Source organism: Anabas testudineus, chromosome 21 (genome assembly GCF_900324465.2).
Source record: "Anabas testudineus chromosome 21, fAnaTes1.2, whole genome shotgun sequence".
NCBI lineage: Eukaryota > Metazoa > Chordata > Actinopteri > Anabantiformes > Anabantidae > Anabas > Anabas testudineus.
Genome location: NC_046629.1, coordinates 6,453,570 through 6,466,268, shown reverse-complemented (window position 1 = coordinate 6,466,268; position 12,699 = coordinate 6,453,570). Strand labels below are relative to the sequence as shown.

General features: G+C 38.2%; 1 protein-coding gene across 1 annotated transcript; it reads left to right on the top strand.

Annotated features, from left to right (window-relative positions):
• The first annotated feature begins 1,231 nt into the window (after window positions 1–1,231).
• stam2 (signal transducing adaptor molecule (SH3 domain and ITAM motif) 2) lies at window positions 1,232–12,330 on the top strand. The gene is made up of 14 exons (XM_026376495.1): window positions 1,232–1,387; window positions 3,268–3,352; window positions 3,547–3,622; window positions 4,515–4,610; window positions 4,714–4,860; window positions 7,041–7,107; window positions 7,470–7,668; window positions 8,078–8,172; window positions 8,516–8,598; window positions 8,689–8,776; window positions 8,902–8,956; window positions 9,160–9,307; window positions 11,589–11,755; window positions 11,979–12,330. The coding sequence occupies exons 1-14, from the start codon at window positions 1,348–1,350 to the stop codon at window positions 12,166–12,168; spliced, it is 1,536 nt and encodes a 511-aa protein (XP_026232280.1). The 5' UTR covers window positions 1,232–1,347; the 3' UTR covers window positions 12,169–12,330.
• The last annotated feature ends 369 nt before the right edge of the window (window positions 12,331–12,699 follow it).

The window sequence follows — 12,699 nt, the reverse complement described above, 5'->3', positions numbered from 1 at the left end:
TTTTGTTCACTGTATCAATTGTTTATGGTCATTTGTATAATGTTGCTGAGATCATGGCTCGGTGGGAAATATCAGCACCAAGTGCCCTAAACATACACGCTATAATAGGAAATGAGAAATTGTTGTCTAAATTATTTTTGTGGGTGTTTATTCTAAGGATGTACTATACTATATTAGCACTAAAGGTGCATTGGTGATGACAAGTAAGTCCAGGGCTATTTTGTTTGCCTATGTTTAAAAATAAAAATGTGTATTAGAACTGCAATCAGTAATTAGCTGATTAATTAATTTGTCAATTTAACCAAAATTACCCTGGACAAGACACTGAACGCCCCTGTTGGCCAAACATCCCATCCATTGAGGCTGCACAAATATGGACCATGATCCACTGTGGATAGGCTGAAAGATGCATTATATTAAACTGAATGACTCTGCAGTTTAGGTGGTGGTCAAACAAGCATTAGTAGCTGTTTGAATCAACCTACTAACCAAATAATACTAAAGAAATTAAAGGATAATTAATAAAGAAAACAATATTATTGATGCTTGATGTAAAATGCTTTACATTGAGGAGTTGCTGACCTACAAACATTATTATTAGTAGGCTATCTACCTTTTGGTCATGTTTAGTTCTTGTTTGCTTGTTTCACATGATTTTTGCCTTTGGCTGCAAGTGAAACACATATATTGAGTTCAAGTGACTGACACTGCCATCCATTCCACTTTTTCCACTGTATACAATATGTAAAAATATACACAGTCCATATGTTTAACCCTCTCTTGTTTAACTCTGTATGCTTAGAGGATCACTTGATCTCTGCACTGGTGGACAGTCCCACATTTAGCCATCATGGATATAAATGCACTTATTCTTAAACTGAAGCTGAATACTTGAAACTTATAATTAATGCGTGTAAAAAATCAACAATTTGTAACAGTGCTGGATATTATTAACAATATTTTTAAGTACTTGTCCTCTGTTTCCTTTAGGTGTCAGTGTTTCTCCAGTGTGACACATAGGTCGGGATGTAAACAGAGGTGTCTACCTCAAGTGCCGGTGATCTTAAGAAATATTTTTTTTACGAATAACGAATTTGTGTCAGCGTGTTGTATTTTTAATAATTAACAAAAAGACTTATTTAAAGCAGTAAATGTAATTATGACTTATTTTGCTCTCTGTATTAATTTAAAATTATTGTTCAGGCATTATTGAAGGCAGCTAAGTGTTCGCTTGAGCAACTGGTACCAGTTTAATGGACAAGGAAGAGACATTTGTTTAGGTTTAGTCCAGAGAACTTCTACACTTATATTACGTCAAGTAGTCTGTCTCTTTTTTGAGTCGTTAACATGCCTTTATTTTCCCAAAACCCTTTTGACCAAGATGTCGGTAAGTGAAATGGGTCTTTTTGGTGTTTTCAGTGTGAGAAAGTAAACGCTAGCCAACGATAGGGCCAACAACACTTAGCTAGCTTAGCTTAAGTTAGCTTAGCTTGAGTTTTTAAGGTCGCTGTAGCGTTGTAAGTTCACTAAACACCGACGTTTTTTGTTGATAAAAGCCACAAGTGATCGGGATTTTTTACTGTGTATGGTTGTGCTTGGTTGTCAACAACTTCCATGAGTTAAGTTTATGGAGCAATGAACGTGTTAGCGTTAGCGACTGTTTGATAAGTAACTAATGCTAACTTGAAGTGTGAATCATACACTGTCACTAACGTCAGTTACTAGATCAGCTGATCCTAAATCAGGTCATATTGTTTATTTCTGAACTTGGCAAAATAATAGCTAAAAATTAGCGGCTATTTTTAATCTCCGTAAATCTAACCTTTTTTGTCAAAGAATTGCTCATTGTTATTTTAAAGATTCATGATAGAAGAAAGCGAAATAAAAGAGTTTGTAATATATTTGTCATTCAGACTTAGAGCTGCAATGATAATTCAATTAAAGGGTTGATGATTGTTTATTTCTTTATATGATGAGTAAAGATTGTATTTATGTTTATCATAGAAATGTTGATCTTGTATTGTCTTGTGGAAGTACTTTTTTAGGGGACCACATAATGAGCCTTTGTCTTTTGGCTCTGCCTTCACATTTCTTGTGACTGTGTGAATATTACCTTGTTCCTGAATATTTTGAATCTTGTATTGTCCAAATATATTAATTATAAATAAACCAAAAATAGTCATTTTTAAACAGAAATTCCAAAACAATGTTTTCAGCTCATAAATATGTCATATTATACAAAATTAGTATTTCACTGGTTGTCAGATAAAATAAGATATTTGAAGATGTCACCTTCAACTTTGGGAAACCTTAATGGATATATTTTTCTCTCCATTTTATAACATTTTATTGACTAAACAATGGATCAATAAAAGAAATCTCCAGATTAATCCATAATAATTAATTGCTGCAGCCATAATCAATTATCGAATTTAAGTTTAAATTTATTGGTTGGTTAGTCATTTTTTATACAAATTTGTTAAATATCCTCTAGCTCCAGACCCCAAATAGTTCACTTTATTTCACTATAAGTTTCAGGGAGTAACTAGTAATTTTAACGTTTACATAATTATAGTAATTTGTTATTTTTGGGATATTCTCTGTATTTGTTGACCAAATAATTATCAGAGAAAATAATCAGCACATTAGTGGATGACACATATAAATGTTAGTTTAATGCCATAATAAAATTTTTTTAGAAATAAATGTTCTGCCTATCAGCTGATCAACTTTTTGCTTCAGCTCTATTTAAGACACTCTGATAATACAAGATAATGCGTTATAATGCGACAGCTTCACCATTTGTGTTGTCATAGTCATGTGATGCAAATTTTCATGCAAATTTCCTGTGTCAGCACACTCATCTGCCCCTGCAGCACCAATGATCTTGTGTAGCCAGACAGTAGTGCACTGTTACACTTAACTGGCTTTATGAGTGTTGCATGGTGAGTCATGAGCATCATGACAGGGTTTACCATACTTTAAAAAATTTAGGGATTGCCCGAAAGCACATTAGGGAAGCTCACTGGCTTGTAGGATCCCCCAAAGTTTGTTTTTCTCCCAAGTTTATCTTGATAGGATTTAGTACTTTATTAACAGGTTTTAAAGTGGGGTAGTTCAGTGCTTTCTATTCATTATGAAAACAAATTCGCACTGTGACTGGCATGTGTACCCAGTAATACATTATGCTAGAAGACATGCAGCAGTGTTGCCAGTGGGGATGTTTCTCACCTGACCATATGTACTGTATGCCTGTCATATTTTCAGAGAAAGCAACCAATGAAAACAACACGACAGATGACTGGGGGCTCATTATGGACATCTGTGATAAAATTGGAACGACACCTAATGGGTAAGCTGGAGCTCATTAGCAACTGAGCAGCACTGGGTTTCAAATACCTCCTTATTTATAAAAACCTCATCTCAACATTGTGCTGTAAAGAATTTGAATATAGTCCACATTATGTATCATCAGGACCTGAGCAGGAGCATATCTACTGTAAGAACACTGTGTTTAGTTGTTATTTTTATCCTTTTGTTTTTCAGACCAAAGGACAGCTTGAGATCCATTATGAAAAGAGTCAACCACAAAGTACCTCATGTTGCAATGCAGGCCCTCAATGTGAGTTTTATTTAGTATGTCATTGTGCCACTAAATAGACATCTTCTATTTATGTGCTATTAAAGCTACTGCACATAACATTTAACATTTAGCACACAATATAATGGTGTCATGTCCTTGTTATAGGAATCATTATGTAAAATCTCATGTAATCTTCTGCGTATGTTACAGTGTCAAGTCAAAAATAGTAGAATAGAAATTACTTTCCAAAAGAAATTTATCTTGATCTTCTTCAAAAAGCATCAGTCACAAGTGTACCAACCTAACAATACCCTCAAAAGCCAGAGCTTAATATAGTCTTGACATGCTTATGTAAAAGTAGTGTTTTCCTAAATGGAAATAACTATTAGGCAGATTTGGTGTCCTGGTTATTCCTATTACACACACCTATTTTTCATCTGTCTGCTGTGGATGTTCTAAATAAATTTAAAGCCTAGAGCTTACAAGATTCTCCTTGAACAACAGAACAAAGCAAACGAAGTTCTACCGATTTGAGGAGGACCAAACTCTTTTTTTTTAAATCCTATTTTTAATTAAGCAATACATTTTCACCAATATTCCTATTGTTACCTATATACAGGAAAGTGGATGATTTTATACAGGGGGGATTTATGTGAGAGCTGTTTCTCTGCCTGAGTCATCATGAACAAATACTGTCACATGCCCAGCTCTATTTTTAGATCTGTGCTCAATTATTCAGACAATATAAGCCTATCGTCATAAAAACACCTTTAAATTACAATAGTGTGGCCTGATACCAATACTAAATGTGCTTTGAATCTGTAACCTGAGCAGTAAAAAAATCATATTGCTTTGTTTAAATAAAAAACTTCCCTTACAGAAAACCAACTATTGTGTTTTACTTTTACGATTTTGACCTCTTCTTTTGCAGTTGCTGGGTGCTTGTGTAGCAAATTGTGGCAAAATATTCCACTTAGAAATCTGCTCAAGGGAGTTTGCCAGTGAAGTACGGAGTGTGCTGAACAAGGTATGTGAACTTAGATTTATCTGTTTCTCACTGTTCCTACTGTTTATCTGTCATCTTTTTGTGCACTATTGACCACTGTCATGTTTGTTTGCATGTCTCATAGGCCCACCCTAAGGTGTGTGAAAAGCTAAAGGTTCTTATGTTGGAGTGGGCAGAAGACTTCCAGAAGGATCCTCAACTCAGTCTGATTGGTGCCACGATCAAATCTCTGAAAGAGGACGGCATCACCTTCCCCTCTGCATCGTCACAGGTATTTTTCTACAATACAGAATGTGAGTTCCAGATTTTTGAGACTGTACACAAAGCAAGGTGTGAATAAGATCAGTATTGTGTAGTCATATAACATAAATTATATAAAACGGAAAAACTTTTTTAGATTAAAAAATCTACTAAAGATAGAAGTTCTCAAATCTGGTTCTTTATTTAAGGTTCAAGAGCATTGAACATAGTTAAGAAATCTAAGATTTCTCTCTTGTGCACATTAAATTGGAACAAAAATATCTTGAGCACCTTAATATAAGTTGTCATCCCCAGATACTGTCTGGAGTTAATGTTTCGCACATGTAACACACCACAGGAGATGCGAAGTGAGACACAAACCCCTCTGCCAAAATCACTGTTTTGCTTGCAGGACACTATCAGCGCCAGCTTTATGATTAGGAACAATGCTCCACGTATATAACCTCAGTTTCCTGAAGGAGAGAAGCATGCATAGGGTACAAGATCAGAAAGCATAGTAAATAATACTTATAGTATCTGGTGTTGTGCTGATTGTATTGACTGAAAGGGAACACCCACTAACTCGCTGTGAACTACCCGGACAATTACCTGCTCTATTCACACATGGCCTACAATGGACTACTGGATTACTTGGACTTTGTTCTAAGGAGCTGGTAGGTAAATGTCTGTTTACTGTCCAGGCCGACTAACTCGGACATTTGGATTCTCACATACTGCTCCTCTGGATAGTGTCTTCTAAAGTTCAGGGTTCCAGTGCATGTCTGAAAATGGCAATCATACCATACATACCACTGAATTACACTTTCAGTCTGCAGAACACAATTACAAAATAATGGTGTGTGGGGGTTTTTTTTTGTCTCTCCTCACTGTTATTACGTCTGTGGTTTCACTGCAAACCAGCGTGAAACTTCTAATTGGGTGGAGATCATCCCTCGGCAAGAATTTTCCAGTATGCATTTTACAGGGGAATTTCCTTTTCACATATTTTACAGTTTGTTGATATCACTGCATCAGGACTGTCTTTGTGATGATAGTAGATGGGACTATCTACTGGTTTCTTTTCAGATTATTTTGTTTGATGTCTGTCCTTTGTTATGGAACAATCTTATATATGTCAGCCGTTTAAATGGACTTTGCTCTCAGGTCACCTGTTTTATAGTTGTATCATCTGTGGAATTAATCATTCTGTAGCTGACTGTTTGATGTTGAGTGGAACCATTTGGAGTAACCAAATATAGTTTGCTGAGACCCATTAGATATTTTCCATTTTGTCTTTTTATGCGAGACTTACTGGCAAGTTGTGTTTAAACTGTCAGTTCACAAAAGCAAGCTGCAGACACACCTCCTATAATGCAAATATATTACACTAAAAACAAATTCCCTATTATTAGTGTGGCTAAACAACAGAGAGATCAGACTCTGAAACAAATGGAGAAGAATTGCTTTTGTGTTTGCAAATAGGTTAGGCAAAAAATGTTCAACCTAGTGCTAAACTTTAGTGGTTTACTGTATAAACAGACAAACCAAAGCATGTAATAATAAACACCCTTTGTAGGAATAACCAGAAATCCTTTGGGTTTTATTTGCTTTGTCATGTTTATTCTAAAGTGTTGTGCTCCATATGGCTGTTGTGGTGTGCTCCGTACTATGTTGTGGGGAAAGTTTGGGAACCTACTTTAATGGCCAGCAGGTAGCACATGAGGTGGTAGGCATGACATTTAATATCTATCAACTGATGAGCAAACAGCAGCAGGCAGTGTGACTCAAGCTGTGGCAGTGCTTCGGGTTTTTACTTTTAACCATCGTTCACACTTTGAGGCCATTTTTAGACATGATGCACATTGTGGCTGTGTTTGTGTGGATTTCACTTAGTTAACTCGCATCTGAATATGTGGATTTGAAGAGGTGCGACTTGCACCTTCTTTGACCTCACTGTCATGTCGAGAGCTGCCGTAGGTCATCTTAGACAGAAGACTATGAGGCACCTCTGTGAAGGGTTTCTGTCTGTGCACTGGGGAGCAGCTAAAGATTTCTGACAGATGTGTAGTACTTGTCACAACCTGCAGATGGCATTACAGTTACTAGAAATTGGATTTTCACTTCTAGGCGTGTGCTTCACTATCACTCTCTCATGAATGTACACACACACACAAGTACAAATGTGCCCTTATGCTTTTGTATTGACCACAGGGGTCCAGCACAAAGGTCAGCGTGCCTGCTGTGAGCAAAGCATCAGATGATGACGACCTAGCTAAAGGTAAAGTGAAGCATTAACCAGATCTACACACACGACTAGTGGCGATATCTTAGCTATATTTTCTACAACACATACAGTACATGTTGCATTTTCTAACTGTACTGAATGTTCAGGGGTTGTTGTCCAATATTCTAGACTGATAAAATAATAATTATCAACCAGATTGCCAATTCAACAAAAGCGTGTATTGTTTGTTTTAAGCAGTCTTCTGCTTTTTTTCTAAAAAAAAAGAAAAAAACAATGAAAGCAACAAGTCTTTTGTCTGTGCCAAGTCCATATGTGTTGGACGTTTGACAAACACACTCTTCTCTTTCCCACTTCTCCTCTGTTCTCCTTCCCATCCTATCTTCCACCTCCCACAGCCATCGAGCTGTCCTTGCAGGAGCAGAAGCAGCAGGCGGAAACACGGCCCCTGGCTATGACCTCCGACCCACCAAGCTACTCCAATGGTGGAGGGGGGAAGGAGGCTCGGAAGGTGCGTGCGCTGTACGACTTTGAAGCAGCTGAAGATAATGAGCTCACCTTCAAGGCTGGAGAACTTATTCTGGTTTTGGATGACAGGTAATCAGATCGTGAATCAGCTCTGCTTTAGTGTCATATACTCATTTTATAATTAAAGTCGTTAGAGATTTAACCAGATTGTTTTTTTGTTTTTTTACTGTAAAGGATATTTTTAGTTAGGGATATTTTAGTGAAACACATCACTGTAACATACATTTACTATTCAACAACATCCAAGCCAGTATAGCACATGTGCAATAAATGTTTTGTGAATCCTATAACCTCCCAGGGCTTGTTTGCCATGTGTCAGAGAGAGATATGAACAAATAATATAAATGAATTTGATTATATGTCTCATTGTAAATGTCTTTGTACGTTGTGATGGCTGTAACAGGCAGCCAGACACACAATACGGATCGCTCTTAGAAGCTCAAGTGACATTTATTTCTGTTTTGTCCTTTGTTTGCAGTGATCCAAACTGGTGGAAAGGTGAGAACCACAGAGGAGTGGGGCTTTTTCCCTCCAACTTTGTCACAACCAACCTGAATGCTGAGCCAGAGACAGGTAGGTCTTTTCATAAAATCTAAAATTGATCCTGTTCAGGTGCCTTTTTTTAAGCCTTTAATGAACCCTTTAAAATCAGCTTATTACAAAATGCTGTTGGCTTCCCTGACAGCAGTTGTTATGGTCACCGCTATGTACAGTCTCCAAAATTAGGTCTCCTACATCACACTTTGGGAGGTGCCAGAGGGTTAGGCTCAACAAAACCTTAAGACCTCTAAATTTGAACATGAATCTAGTGCCCATTTAAATGTGCACATTTAGAATGTGTTATGCTTTTTACCCATTTGATTTAAACTGGAGCAAATTGGAAATTAACTGCTAATTAAACCTTTTTTCTCAACAGTGACATATGTTGAAAAGACACCCAGTCCTGAAGAGACGACCCCAGAGACCAAACCTGAACCTGAACCTGTTGTCATTGATGAGGTACTGCACTGCATTTCATCTGTGTGCATACGTTTACTGATCCAAATCAAATCAAACTACAGACATAAAACCGCTCCTGTTTTTTCGTAGGGGAAGATGGACAGAACACTGGCACTGCTACAAAATGCAGATCCTGCAGATCCGACTCCTGACTCACCAGATCTGATCCAGCTGGAGGGTATGAACATTAATGCTCTTGTAAATCCAGTCGGTCTGCCCGTGACAGTTGCAACCAGTCTGATCTATATATGTTCTAATTCTGCCTTTGTTTCCTTCCCCATTTGTAAATACCTGATTGAATAGGTGCATGTGAACAGATGAACCCACTGATTGACGAGAAGCTACAGGAGATTGACAGGTAGTGTGTTACACTGTGGATACGAACTTTACTTTGAGGCCTTTCTTGACATTTAAGATCATTTGACAGCCATCATTGCAATAAAGAAGTTCAAGATAAACATAAAACTTGGAAGATTTTAAAGGACTATTCGACAAACTTCTCTTAACACAAATGAGAAATACCAGTGTCTAAAATGCTGTTTATGTCTTCCTGCATTGTAGGAAGCATTCAGAGGTGTCGGAGTTGAATGTGAAGCTTATGGAGGCCCTGGAACTTTACAACAAGCTCATGAACGAGGCTCCGTTCTACTCCACCTACTCCAAGATGCAGCCGCAGTATACACCGTCCAGCTCAGCTGTGGCTATGCAGGTCAGAAGAATGCACTAAAGTTGTTCCCTCGGCCCTCCAATACCTCACTGTTGAGCGCTGATGACATTTTATTTGTGAATTTTTCTATCATAGTAAAGTACTCTTAAGGACTCGCAAGTCAAAGCACAATATAGTATTGGTTATGTAGCTCACCCCACTGTTTGGACTAACTAGCTTCCCACAGTAAGGTGAATATGGTGCAAAGATAATGTGATTGGTTCTTGGGGAAAAATGTCATTTTGAAGTTAAGTTCAGGTATAATAGCCTGGAACAATAAAAAAACAAAACAAAAGTCGTACCTAATTTAAGGATTGATCTAGTGAAGTGTTGACTCAGAGTTCAGAGCTCTAAAGCCTGAAGATTTTTGTGTTAGAGGCAACATTTGTTTGACAAACCCTGTGTTAATTACCAGAGTACCCACCCACAGTTACCCTGCATAATTGAATGTCAACACTGAGTAGACTCCTGCTCTGGCTTATTGATTTTTGTTGGTCTCTTGATGTAATGTTTTTTTTTCTCCATGGCATGAATGTTGAGGAAAGTCATACCAGGCAGTCACATGCTTACATCTTGCCTTAGTGTCATATTTTATTTGTCACATTCTACATTTTTGTTATATATTTGGCCGGTAAAGAAGTAGATCTTCATGTGTCTTGGGTTCATCCTGGTAGCTTGACATTTAGCCTTTTTTCTTCCTCCCTGGAGAGTTGCAGACTGCCTGGGCTTTTCTTGGCAGTAGCTGTTTTCTCTGTAATGACTGATGTCACTGTCTCTTCCCCAGAAATTTAGAAATGTTGACAGGCCCACACCAGGTCGATACATATATATATATTTTGGTTTTTGCCCTGTCGTCTTTTTTTGTTTTTGCAGAGCACTCTAAAATTCAGGTTGTTAGATTCTGTTACACACAGACTTCAAATTAAAAAATTAAATCCTATTACTATTTATAATTATATACACACTGCTCGAAAAAATTTACATTAAATTTGATTAGTTAAATATTCAAGTTGAAAATCTTGTGATCTACATTGTATAATTTCTTCACTTTGAAAAGTGAAACACAAAAACCATAGGCTCATATAAGCAGCATTAATTTCATCACAGCAACACATGATGTGACTCACAAGGGTGTGTATGGCCTATGGTCCATCACGGTTTGGGCATGCTCCTGATGAATCAGCAGATGGTGTCTCCTGCCAGGGAATCTCCTCCCAGACTTGGATCAGGGTATCAGTGACCTCCTGGACAATGTGGTGGTACTTAACTGCACCAATATATAATGTCACGTAGATGCTCAATTGGATTTAGGTCAGGGGAGTATGAGAGGCAGCCTACACTAACCACTGCACGAGTGTAAGGTCGGACTATCACTTTGAGGATTTTCATCCCAGTACATCATAGCAGTCAGGGTACTGTTGGCTCTGATGTGGACTGGGGATATTCTCCCAAGACCAGCACTGGCCCATCACCAAACCAGTCCTGCTTGATGTTAAAAGCAGCATAACATCCACCGTAGCGTCACTAGACTGTTTCTCATCTGTCACATGTGTGAACCTGCTCTCATCTCTGAAGAGAACATGGTGCCAGTGGCACACCTGCTACTACTCATGTTCTCTGGCAAACTACCTGTGCAACCTGATTGGGCTGCAGGTACCGCCTCATGCTACCAGTAATGACAAGGACACTAGAAAAATACACGTCTTAGAAGAATCAAATGAAATGCCAAACGATTGGCTTTTAACTAACCGTTTAACTGAATTGGTTCTATACAGAGATGACTGAAGTGTTCCCACAGGGTATTTAACAACTACAATACAGGTCTCATTCTCTCATTCTTTGAGTGTGTGAACCTGATTTACTGGAACTTTACTTCCACTGTTCCTCTAACGGGATTTTTCTGTCTTATTCTGTTTCTAACTTCTCATTGTCAGACATTTTCTGGAGGCCATACATTCAGTAATGGACTTCTTTTATTAGTGCTTTAGGGGTCAGCCAGGGACAGTAGAAGTAGATCTTATTAACTTTGTCAGAAAATGGAAAGAAATTCTTTGAATTTATAGACTTAGCGTCTGAGAGGGCTACATTGAATTTGGACATTATGCTTTTTATGATTAATGTTTTTTTTCTGCATATTTAGTGGGTTTGTAATTTTTAGTCAGGAGGTGAAGAATAGTCATAAACCGTCTTGTGTTAGTTACACAGATAATACGTTTCTCTAAATGAAGTATATGAATGAGACAGAAACATTTCATGAGCATTTATCCTCCCTCTGATTGCTCAGGGTTACCTCGGGCCAGCCAGTGCTCCCTACTTGCCTCCAGCGATGCCCCAGGTTCCTACTGCACAGCCTTACAATCTGCCCAATGACCAGCCCGGACCACTACAATCACTACCCCCCAATGTGTCAGCTCCTCCCAACAGCCAAGCTGCTCAGCCTCCCTACATGAGGTAAGAAAGCCCTACATTAAAACAACGCAACCGAAACAGTATTATTCACAGTTTGACGTTTTTAATATTGTACCTTTTGTCTTTTGAGGTAGTGGGTATAAGAGCATAGATTCAAGATGATCCACTTAACATAATATTTGCTACATAAAAAGAAGAAAATGTCACTGACACTTTACATATTTGCTGTTTTCATTCAGTGTCACTTCTGTATTTTTTTTCACAGCGCTGCTATGAATGCTCAGTACATGAATCCATCTGCCGGAGCTCCTTACCCACCACAAACAGGTGTGGCCATGGACATGTCGACCTATCACAACTCCAACATGCCTCCTGTATCCTATCCTGTAGCGGCTCCCCCTCACCAGGCTCCTCAGCAGCAGCAGGCGGTATATTATCAGCAGCCTCTGCTGTAAAACTCCATCTGACAGCAGACCTGAGCTGAATACATACCTCAGATATTTCAACTGCTAGCTGTGTGTTCATTTGGCTTAGTTTGTGTGAGTATGAATGTTTGCGTGAGTGAGGTTCATACACTGCTCGTCCAAAAAAAAAAAAAAAAAGTCACACATTAATATTTTGTTGGACTGCCTTTAGCTTGGGTGCATCACTTCACCTGCCTCTCTTCTTACCCTGATGCTCCCATCACTCTGGACTCATCAGACCACACAAACTTCTTCCATTGGACAGTTCTTAACCCAGTTTTAGTAGTTTCAGCTGATGTTTTCTTTACTTGATGTCAATAATTTGACCCTGAAACAGATCAACATCTTTTCTACGACCACAGGGTGCGTCTTCTGACATGGTTGTTTAAGAAATGAGAAGCTACTCACTTCATCAGTTAGGGTTAAATAACATAATCACCCATGCAGTAATTATCCAATGGGAGAATCATAGTTTAATCCAGGTGGTGACTTTTTTGGATGGGCAGCGTACATCATTATTTT